Genomic DNA, 10,736 nt, shown 5'->3' with positions numbered 1-10,736 from the left:
AGAAGGAGGCGGCCGAGGCGCTGGTGGCCGACAAGGTGCGGGCAGCGGGCCGGCGCCGCCGCCGGGCCGCGGAGCGCGGCCGAGGCGGGGCGGGGGTGAGGTGGAGGCCGCCGCCGCCGCCGCCATCTTCTCGCCGGGGTTAGTCAGCGCCGCGGCGGCCGCCGCGCTCTGCCGCCTCCGCGCCGGCGCTGCGGTGGCTCTCGCGGTTTCTTTGCCCTCGCTGCAGCCATTTTCGCGGGTGCCGCTCCGCAGGGCCGGGCTCGGGCTCGCCGTCGCCGCCTCTCCGGCCGGGCCGGGGCTGGGCGAATGCCCGCGCCGCGTTTGCTGCCCGCTCCTGTAGCCCGCGGCGAGCGCCGGGGCCGCCTCGGCTCCGTCCGTGGCCGCCTGCAACCGCGGGGAAGAGCGCTGCGCCCTCGCCCGCAGCGTCTTCCCACCCCCGAAGAAGGGGCTGGTTTGCAGCAGCCTCCGCCGGAAAAACAAAGCGGGTTAAAGCTCTGACACCCCTGTGGGCAGCCAGTTGGAAAGAGGTGCTGCGGTAAGCTGTCTGGGCTCCTGGCACGTCTAGCTTAAATTAAGAAACCTGCCATGGAAGAGTTTTAAATAGAAACCCTGACATGCACTCTGTGGTTGGCTTTTCCTCCCTAATGACTTGTCATGTTGCTGGTTTGAACTGAACTCTTCAAATTTGTGGGGAGACCTTATTTTTGAAGATGGCATGAGTAGCTGCTACCGCTTTCAGTCAGCTGATAGTGAGCCTTTAGGTAAATAAACTGCTAGCTCTAGAGGAGATGGGATGGGCCAAGTTTACTTGTAATCATGGAGTGGACTGTAAAAACTGTGGTCTTGGSCTCTTCTCTTTTTCCTCCAAGTCCTAGTCATGCAAGCAACTCATCTTCCAGCTTGCAAAGCCTCCCTCTCTCCTAAAAGAGCATATTTCTTAAAAAGGGAAGGGAATGGAGTGGTGGTATTGCATGGTATCTTTTGAATTGTTGTAGGAGTTGTATGTGTGCACCCATAATCTGATGTTACTATATTAATTCAGGGAGCGAGAGGAAGGAAGTTGAGAAACAATGTAGRTGCAGAATTAAGTTAAATTTCGAAAGATAGATCAGTCTGGCTAGTGTACTGTAGAACAAACTCCCCTGCTACTTTTGAGGCAACCTCTTGTTAGACACGTTTTTAATAGCCGTCTACCATACAAATTCTGAGCATCGTTCTAATACATATGTATACACTTCGTGCCTTCCTTTCTCGTATTTTCAAGGTAGCCTGAAAAAATAAGAGTAGCTGCTTGCATTGCTTTATTATGCTTTTTGCAATGTTCTGTGTATGTGTATTCGTGTCTCTAACTGAACTCTTCACACTGCCATCAGGACTTAGGATTGCATGTAAGCATCAAGTTCACAGTTTTACTCAAGGATAGATTCATTTTATTGCTCATTAATACCTCTCTTGTCTCCCCCACTCCTGAATATTTGGGCAGAGCAAACAAGCTTAGCAGCTCCTATTGGCTGAAATGGCACAGTAGAAGTCTGCTGGATAATCGTCACAAAACACTTGAGTTTGCAGAATGCTCTCCTGCCATTCTTTGGAACTGACTGTCAACAGTGTCTCTTGAGCTAGCTGCAGATGTTAACACAAGTGTTTTTTCCTCCCTCCTTTATTATTTCTAACTTGCTTTGCATGTTACTACAGCACTTCAAACTGCAAAGACAATGCAGCTCTACTCTTCAGCTGAGGCTGTGTAACTTACTGGAGAGGAGTATTGGTATTGTGTTCTCTTATCAGCTCTCTGTGTTCAAATTCTKGCTTCCTGCACTGCTTCCGAATATGAAAAATAGCTCTGTTTTGTTTGAAATGAATGTAGTGCAAGTGTAGCTGATTACATGCAGGCATCATCACATCATTGAGTGCTAGGAAGTCTGTAGTGTTAAAACTTGTTGCAGACTGTTATGTTTGAGTAATGATAGACTGGGCAGATAATAGCTGAAAGATGAAGATGACAGAACATGAAGAGAACAGTACTAGCCTTGATCTTATGAGCAAGAGTTCAGAAAAATTGTTTCCATGTAATGGCATATAGATGTGGCACAACTCTGACCTGAAACTAGTTTGTTTTTGACAGACTCCTCTCTAGCCAGTAGAAGAGGCTTATGTCTTGCTGAACCAACGCTTTGTTTGTTTGGAGGATGTGAAACTGGAATGTAGGAGTGTTGACTTTCACTAAGCATTTTTTTTTGTCTTACAGTAGTTGCACAGCTGACATGTTTGAATTTTACACTGCTATATCTTGCTGAGCATAGAAATACATGCAGCCTTTTTAATGAGCATGTGACATGGTGTGGTCACAGGTCACTTAATATATTGCCTTAGACAGAAATGCTAATAATGGGACCCAAATTAAGAATGATAAGGAAGCTGCTGTGGTGAATCTAGGTACTGGTTCTAGGAGCAACCCAAAGGAAAAGATCTCTTACTAATTGCATAAAATCTAGGTTTAACCTTATGCTGAGTAGAAAGAGCAAATCTTGAAAGYAAGCTGTTAAATACAGTAAATGCAAATCTTTCAAGGGGTGTACTGAACTGAATTACCTAAACACTTGTTGCTTCCATCCCCACCCTCCTCCTTGCTTGAGACATAAAAATGGTGTTTGCTGTTGAGGTGAATGTCTCTTGACTGTTTCGTATTTGACAGGACTACTTCTTGTTCTCTACTTGGCTTGTCTGGGCCTTTCACCTGAAAGACTAGAAAGGCATGTAAAGAACTGGAAGAATGTTACAACTTGCCATTCAGACACCACCACCAGCTTTGCAATTAGCATTGCACAAGTGATTCCCATATTACTTAGCAGTAGTAGTAGTTTCACTTAGATGAAGACTTTTCAGCTGTTTAGTATTGAAAAAAAGTCACTAAAGTAAAGAGTTTGGCTGCTAGATGCAAAACTTCTCAGGTACTTGGGTGGGAGGAAGAGAATTCTGAAACTGCAAGGGAGGATATTCCACAACGAGTTACTTTTTTGAGTATATTTTGAGGCTGTGCTTAGTCTGACTAGTAGTTCTTTTCTGTAGTGATCTTCATTCTTGCATATTACAAGTAAGTTTCAAACCCTGAAAGCTTGACTTAGTTGAGAAAGAGACTTCTCACACTTGATAGACAAGGTCACATTTTTTTTCCCCCTTCCTCTGGTAGTCCAATTTTATAAGGAAAAGTCACATTATCTTACTGTATCTGATAATAAGAGGAGGCTAGGAAATAGGCTTTGGGAACAGGCCTGAAAACACTGTGTACCTTTAAATGACCTTGGCCTATAAATCTGGCCTTGCTAATATTATATTGTGGCTTCAACGCTTATCTTTTGTTACAGTTACATAAGTTTCTTGCACTTCACTTTTTTCATACAGGTTTAATTTTTGGTTGTATCTGGATATAGGTTTGTCTAGATGGCTGACTCCTTTAGAAGAGTCTCCTCTCTGTGCTATTTGAAACTGATTTGATACAAAAATATTTAATGAAAGTATTTGTTATACAATTTTTTTTTCTGAGGTATGCTGTGAGAATCATGGTAGGCCAAAATGAAGCCCTTGGTAACAGCTGGCTTTAAATTTGAAGCAGCTACATCTTCTCAGTTCCTATCTCCCCCCTCTTTTTTTTTTTTTTTTTAAAGGATCCAGAAATTGCCACACGTGGAAGTGAAAATTCATCTGGAAGATGTCTGTTGACTCTGCTGGGTCTAGCATTCATTTTGGCAGGAGTTGTTGTTGGTGGAGCCTGCATCTACAAGTACTTCATGCCTCGGGTAATGTTAAGCTTCCCTTTCATATAGCATCMCTAAGMAAAAAAAAAAAAAAAAAAAAAGAAAAAAAAGTGTGATTATAAATGCAAGGCTTACTAAAGGGTTTATATCATGGTAGTAACTCGTGTCTGACACCTGAAGGCTGCTGCTGTAGCTTTTAGACAAGCTCCAGGAGTTGTAGACCTGACATGTCATCTTAGGATAAGTGGTAGAAATAGAGTTTTAAAGCACTGTACCTTCAAAAAGTAATTGGCTTGCTCTTGCTTCTAGCATAAGGTGTATCGTGGTGAAATGTGTTATTTTGAAAACGAAAATCGGGATCGTGCAGTAGAACCTTATTTCCTCCCCATTGCTGAAGAAGCTGACATTCGGGAAGATGATAACATAGCGATCATTGATGTTCCAGTTCCGAAGTTCTCTGACAGTGATCCAGCAGCAATTGTTCATGACTTTGATAGAGTGAGTACATGTGAAGCAATAAAAAATAACAAGTCTCAGTGGGAAACCACAGAGTGGGGGGTAATCATTATGGCTCCTGGATTTTCATTTTTGAGGCCAAGACTTACTGTCAACATGAGCATCTCTTAAGTGTGGGAAATTTGACCCTTGGCACAAAATGGAAAAGTTCAGTTTTAACTCTGTAAGAGCAGCTATACTTATTCGCAAATGAGGAGTGTTATGAGACTAGCAGGGAAGTTCACACCTATAGTGATTTTAAGCAATTCATTTCAGACTAATGGATCTCAGTGCTGTGCAATTTTAAAAACTGTTGCCAGTAGCATGCCTGAGAGTGACACATACCATGTGGTTAAGAATCCTGTTTAATTCAAGTGGAGGGAAAGAACTCTGTAAACATGAATTAGGAAACAAAAAAGCCCTGAGGATTCAATATAAGACTGTCAGACTTTGTTATAGCAAAATCTAGAACTCCAAACAAATTTGAGTCTCACTTCTTGAAAGTAAGTGAATTAAAGCAACTTAAAGTGATTGAAAGCTCAAAATCAAAAATGCTATATTAGTAGCATGTAATTTCTCTAAAGATGGGAGGCTGGTTTTGGTTTATCATTTTTATTGAAGTTGCACTGATAGTATTAATGACTGTCCTTAGTCTAGCTGTAAAAGTTCTCCTTGGGTGGTTTGTAAAGCAAATCTTGGAACTGCAGATACAATCATTGTAAAGATGCTAGAACTGATCACTGTACATGCTGCCTTTTAGCAGTAGCATGGAATGCCATACAGACAAATTGCTACCTGTATTTGGAATGCTTGCAGAACCTTGCTATAACTTAAAGCATTTGGACAATTTAAGAACTTCAGGTGATTCTGGCTAAGTGCTGTGTAAAGGTCTAATAAAACAAGTAGATACGTATTGGTAGTTCTGTTTTTGCTGGTCTTATACTCAGTCGTGATGCTGAAGTGAATTCCTAGGGACTTTAACACTTGATCCAAAGAACTAATTCCAGAGAATGATTGCTTATTTGCATTTGGATACCTTTAATTTGCACTATGCTTAGACTGCTTCAGTTATGAGAACACACTTGCAAGTACTTTCTCTGTATGAATATAAACTTTACTCATATTAAGAACTGATTGAAACATTTGGCTTAGTCAGCTGTCACTTCTGTTCAGAAGTTCTGTTGTGCAAACCAGAGCTATAACAGTTTTGTTTTGGAACTATAGTAACAAATAAGTTCACATACTAGGTGGTGCCTCAGTGTGTTGTTTTGATACTGCCTGTGCATCAATTCTAGTTTTTAAACTTCCTTCTTAGACCTTCTAGAACTGTAATGCAATAATCACTCAAAGGCCACAATTAATGGAAAACCTTTTTCCCAAAATAGCTTCTGACAGCATATCTTGACTTGCAACTGGGTAATTGCTACGTGATTCCACTGAACACATCCATAGTTATGCCACCAAGGAACTTGATGGATCTCTTCGCAAAACTTGCGGTATGTGAAAACACTGTTTAGTTGGGCTAAGAAGATTACTCTTTACGTGTGCTGGAGGTTGCTGCTGCCTTAGCTACAATCTCTTGTTGTAACAGTCCTCTTGCCATCAGAGTAAATAATCCCCCTGTCTTAGTCATTGTATTAAAGTTTAAGGCCAGCTGTCAGTATGTGTTCTGTTCAGTAGATTCATGCATAGTACATTCATTAATATCTAGCTTTATGGAAGCTAAAAGCAGCTAGTTAATAAGGATAAGTTTTGCTATTATAAAGGAATTTAGTAAATTTCTGAATACTGTTGAAAGCCTGAAACCGAAAGTTACTACAAGAAAGCTCACTTGCCCTATAAACCTTAATGACAAAAGGTGTTAACTTGTTCTTCTGTTTTAGTAGTATCGTAGTTATGATCTCTCCATGTGAATCTTCGTTCTTCAGTGATTAAAGCAGAATTTTCTTCAAACAAAGTCTTATGGGTCAAGCTGATGGAGCTCGCTGCTACTTCCAAATTACATGTGATGCTGAGCTATTGTGTCAAATGTATCTTAAAAAAAAATGACTGCTCAACATTTATTGCTAGATTCTACCTGATCTAGCTTAACTTGCTTCAAGGAAGCCCTGCTTCTCCTTTCCTCCTTTATGAAGATAGACTTTAAATGCAGCCCCCTGACCCTACATCTTTTAGGAGCTGAGGTTGTGAGGGATGGGTGGTAGTTTCAGCAATGCTGTAGTCTTCAGTGAAGACCTAACTCTGTAGCTTACATTCTGTGTTTTGGTCAACATGTGTCTAATTCTCCCCCCCCCCAAAATGTAAAATTGATCTTGTATCTCTCTTTCTCCAGTTTTAACTGCAGACTTAGCAATACTTGCATACAAATTGTTAATGTTTGCTTTATGTGAGTTGAGCAATGTTAACTTCACTGTGACTGCAAATGTTTGAAATAGCCTTTGTCAGTTTAACTTCTTCATTATGCAGCCATTCACAACTAGTGTAATGTTAATGTTAAAATGAAGGAAGACTGACATCTAAGGTCTCGCACCTTTCCAAAGCAAGTAGTAGTGGTATTTGTGCATTGTTAGTAAAATACTGTATCTCAAGGCTTTTTTTCCTCTTAGACTGGCTCATACTTGCCTCAGACTTACCTAGTCCGTGAAGAAATGGTGGTTACGGAGGAGATAAATAATGTGTCTGATTTGGGTATCTTCATTTACCAACTTTGTGTTGGAAAAGAGACCTTCAGACTGCAGCGCAGAGATCAAATAATGGGTAAGTTTCCATCAGCAAAAGAAATCTCCTGTTACAATTGGGAAAGGGGTAAATAAAACACCTAGAGATGTAAGACTTTGGAAATCTATGGGCCTTCAGCACATAGGGGCTGACAGAACTGGTGGGTGTTTTTCCTGCTCTCAAGTAGGAATATGAAGCTTCATTCACCTGAAAGAGAAAGGTGAGAGTTTCAGTTATGGAATTAGCAGTTGTGTGTTCAAATTTAACTTCAGTTTAAGTCTATTTCTGTTCTTTTTTTACTTGAAGTCTCAGTTTAGCCCCCCAAATTCGGATAATCGGATTATATGAGTCTTTATAGGGTAGCTTATTCTATCTGTCATGTTGTCTAAAACTGGGTTACATGAACACCAAGTAAAAGGATTATCTTCTGGTTCACTTGCTTTGAAAAGTTGGACATCTAGACCAAATCTGTACTTTGAAAGAGGAAGAACATTTCATAAGAGTTTCTTCTGTTCCTTCTCTTCTTTGTCTGTTCCCCCTCCCCACCACTGCACTTCTATGAAAAGGCTAGTTTCATCAGGATTAAATTTGATGTGTCAGTGGCTTGACATATTGGAAGGAGGCCTGGAATATGAAAATCTGATGATGCTGTAAATTTTACTTCACTGCAGTTCTCGAAGCATTTCATAGCTTGCTGCTCTCACTGAACACATGGCAAACTAATCCTTTGTCAGATATTGGCTTTTTAGAATGCAAATGTTTGGTTTGTCAGAACTCTCTGCTCTTGTTTTCCTGCCAAACTCTTGGCTAAGTTTTTCCTTAGCCCAGTTACAGCTTGCAAAGTCTGCATTTATCTACTGTTCCCTAGAGACTACATCCTATTACTAGAGGGAAAGCTCTGTATACAGGAGCTTAACTCAGTGCTCCTGCATAGCTAATGGCATAAGGCAGGTGAAGAAATAATAAATGCTACCTTTATGGAAGAGAACCATGTGTCTCTCAAGCTTTTTTTTTTTTTTTTTTTAAGTGTTCACAACAGCTAGATTGACTGCTACTGTTGAAAGACTGCAGTCTACAGGCAGTGTTGTGAAGAGTATTCATGGTGTTTTCTTAGAATATAAATTATCTTGCTCCAGAATATCTAAGTTTGTGTTGCTGATATCTTCACTGCACACTGAATGTCTTCTAGAATACCTCTGTAGAAATGCTCTCTGGTAAATGAATAACGCCTCCAGGTGCAGTTTCTTTCCTGTAACTAATGTTCTTTAACCTTTTTTTGGGGGGGAGGGAGAGCTCCCTTCAAATGGAAGGCTACTGCTGAGGAGAAAACTATTTAGGGATAAGAATTCTCTTGCCTTTCAGATTACGCTTCTCATTAGCTGCAGTGGTTCTCAGATTTTTTTTTTTTTTTTGGTAGAGTTTATAGATTTCCTTGTCAGATCAATGTGACTTCAGGGAATTCTGGCAGAACGCCTGGGAGATGTAACCAGAGGCATACATGTGACTGGACAGTTCATCCCAGCTATTCAAATATATACCCAGCTACATAGCCRCTGGAAACTTCTCAGCTTGTGCAGACATTTAGCTAGAGATAAATTGGAGGATAGCCCAACTATTAATGTGTTGTTTTTTTAAAAAATACACTAGAACAGTGCCCTACAGGGTTTATTTTAAGACTTAATGCATGTAGACTTCAATGGAGAGCTTCCATTGCTTGCTCTGAACAAGTCTCTACTTATTACAACAAGCTGTAAAACTTTCTTTTGTAACAGCTGTGTACTAGAGAGCTTTGGTTGATCAGCTGGTCTATGATTGCAGGACTTCATATTCTTGTCTCTCATTAAAAATTCATAGCTGATAAATGTAAACTTCCTGTGTCAAATTAGGTATTGGCATACTCCAACACAACAAAAATCACTTTAAGTATGTTGGGAGGAATTTCAATAAGATCATGAGGTGAGAGGCAAATCATCACAGGGCTCACTTCAAGCAGATTACTGCCACACAGAATTATGCTTTATGGAAGGAAGAAAAATCCTGATTTTAAAAATTCAGCTTTTCTTGTGTCTTCTGAGTTCTTAACACTTTCCTGCAATTTGTCTGCTTTGTTTCTCTTTTCCTTTGTGGTTAGAAAGAGCTATGAGAAACTATGTTATAAAGAATCTGTTTAGTGTTCTCTTATCTCACTAAAAYGGTGAGAGGGTACTAGAACAAAAAGGCTATAGCTTGTAGTCTGTTTTGTCCCTGTTTGTATCTAGCCTCCCTTTATACTACCCCATTCTGAGAATGGGGAGGCTATCTAATAAACCCCTATGCAGCCTTAGTGGCAAACATTTGTAGCTGTGAAAGCACTATAGTTTAACTTATTTTATCTTCTTACTCTTCATAAGTATCCAAAAACCAATAAATGCTTCCTGTTGAGAAGTTATCGATCTGCTTCACTTAGGCTCTCATCTCCTCTCATCCCCAGGTCTGCAGAAGCGTTCAGCGGAGAACTGTCATTCAATCAGACACTTTGAAAACTCTTTCGTTGTTGAAACAAAGATTTGTCAACAGTGAAAGGCGCTGAATGGGAAGCGACTATGTCACACCTTCATTGAGAAGTCTGAGCTTTAGACCTTGACTTCTAAATTAAAATGTGCAGTGATAATCAAAAGCCTTATGCATTTTCTGTGTATTGCTTATATTACAAAATACGAAGTCACCATTTCAGCTTTCTTTAATCCTTGATATAACGATATTTTTAGTTTTTTCTTGTAAAACTTAAATTTGAGTAAGGTTCTTTTTAGAAGGGTAATATCAGTTTCTGTTGAATGTTTGATTTTAGAATCTGGGAATGGCAGAAATATATATATATATAAAAGTTAACCAACTTCTTGGCTGGAACCAATTCTATTCACCTTAACTTTCACAGAACAATTAATGTGTTAATAATCTGTGGTTTACACATTTTGTGTAGTTCTGTAGAATAGCTCTGCACTGAGTCTCCTGGCTAAAAACCTTCTGATGAATATCGTTAAAGGTTTATTTTAACTTCCATGTGTGAAGCATGTAAAATCTAACCTCAGTGATCATAAACCTCTAACATTGCTTTATTTCATTTTGTGCAATTACTGTATTGAATTCGTATGTATATTTGGAACCTTCCCCAAGCTTACACTCAATTCTTATACATTTGTTTGGTTTTGTGGTATTTAGTTGTTAGATTTGGATGGAGTTACTCTTAAAGCTTGTCAGTATTTTTGGTTATGAATTTGTTTATCTTGTAGCTGACTATTTCAAGAATATCTTCTGATATAGCCCACTTGTGAATGTGACTGTAGTTGTAAACTTAAACTACTCTAGCTTATACAAGCTTTTTAGATCAACTTTTTATGAGCAAGTAGCATTACTCCTGCAGTCAAGAGCATTGTTCCTTTTTTTGAAAGCTGCAGGATAAAGATAGGGAAAAGTCTGTGTTCTGCGGTTGATAAACTTGAGAGTTTTAATAAGGGACTTTATAGACATAAATTCTGCAACCCTGTAATAAATGTTTCTCTAAAACTTTGCTGTTGGTGTGACTTAMTGGTACTCAGAGGCTGAGTGCAATGCACAGGGGTATATCCTACATGGGGGCAGTCATAATCATGGCTGTGGCAGCACACAGTGTTCCTCCTGCTGCTGCTTTCCTCCTGCCTCCCCTTCTCCAATTTGAAGTTGGGTTTCCTCTTCCTGTTATGTGGAAGTGCGTGGTGGTACAAAACAAATTTGGAGCAGGGGGAGTTAGGA

General features: G+C 40.0%; 1 protein-coding gene across 1 annotated transcript in view; it reads left to right on the top strand.

The window, feature by feature from the left end:
* The window catches only part of ITM2A (integral membrane protein 2A), a 35,184-nt gene extending 24,673 nt beyond the window's left edge, over window positions 1-10,511 (top strand). The window contains exons 2-7 of the mRNA XM_085326000.1: window positions 3-35; window positions 3,666-3,797; window positions 4,065-4,253; window positions 5,636-5,746; window positions 6,857-7,007; window positions 9,439-10,511. Coding sequence (XP_085182126.1) covers window positions 3-35; window positions 3,666-3,797; window positions 4,065-4,253; window positions 5,636-5,746; window positions 6,857-7,007; window positions 9,439-9,527 — 705 coding nt within the window. The 3' untranslated portion in view covers window positions 9,528-10,511. The remainder of the gene's footprint in view (window positions 1-2; window positions 36-3,665; window positions 3,798-4,064; window positions 4,254-5,635; window positions 5,747-6,856; window positions 7,008-9,438) is intronic.
* The last annotated feature ends 225 nt before the right edge of the window (window positions 10,512-10,736 follow it).

The sequence above is a fragment of the Rhea americana genome, unplaced genomic scaffold (genome assembly GCF_003343005.1).
Source record: "Rhea americana isolate MKP2758 unplaced genomic scaffold, rheAme1 scaffold_125, whole genome shotgun sequence".
Taxonomy (NCBI): domain Eukaryota; kingdom Metazoa; phylum Chordata; class Aves; order Rheiformes; family Rheidae; genus Rhea; species Rhea americana.
This window is presented reverse-complemented; position numbering and strand designations above follow the sequence as displayed.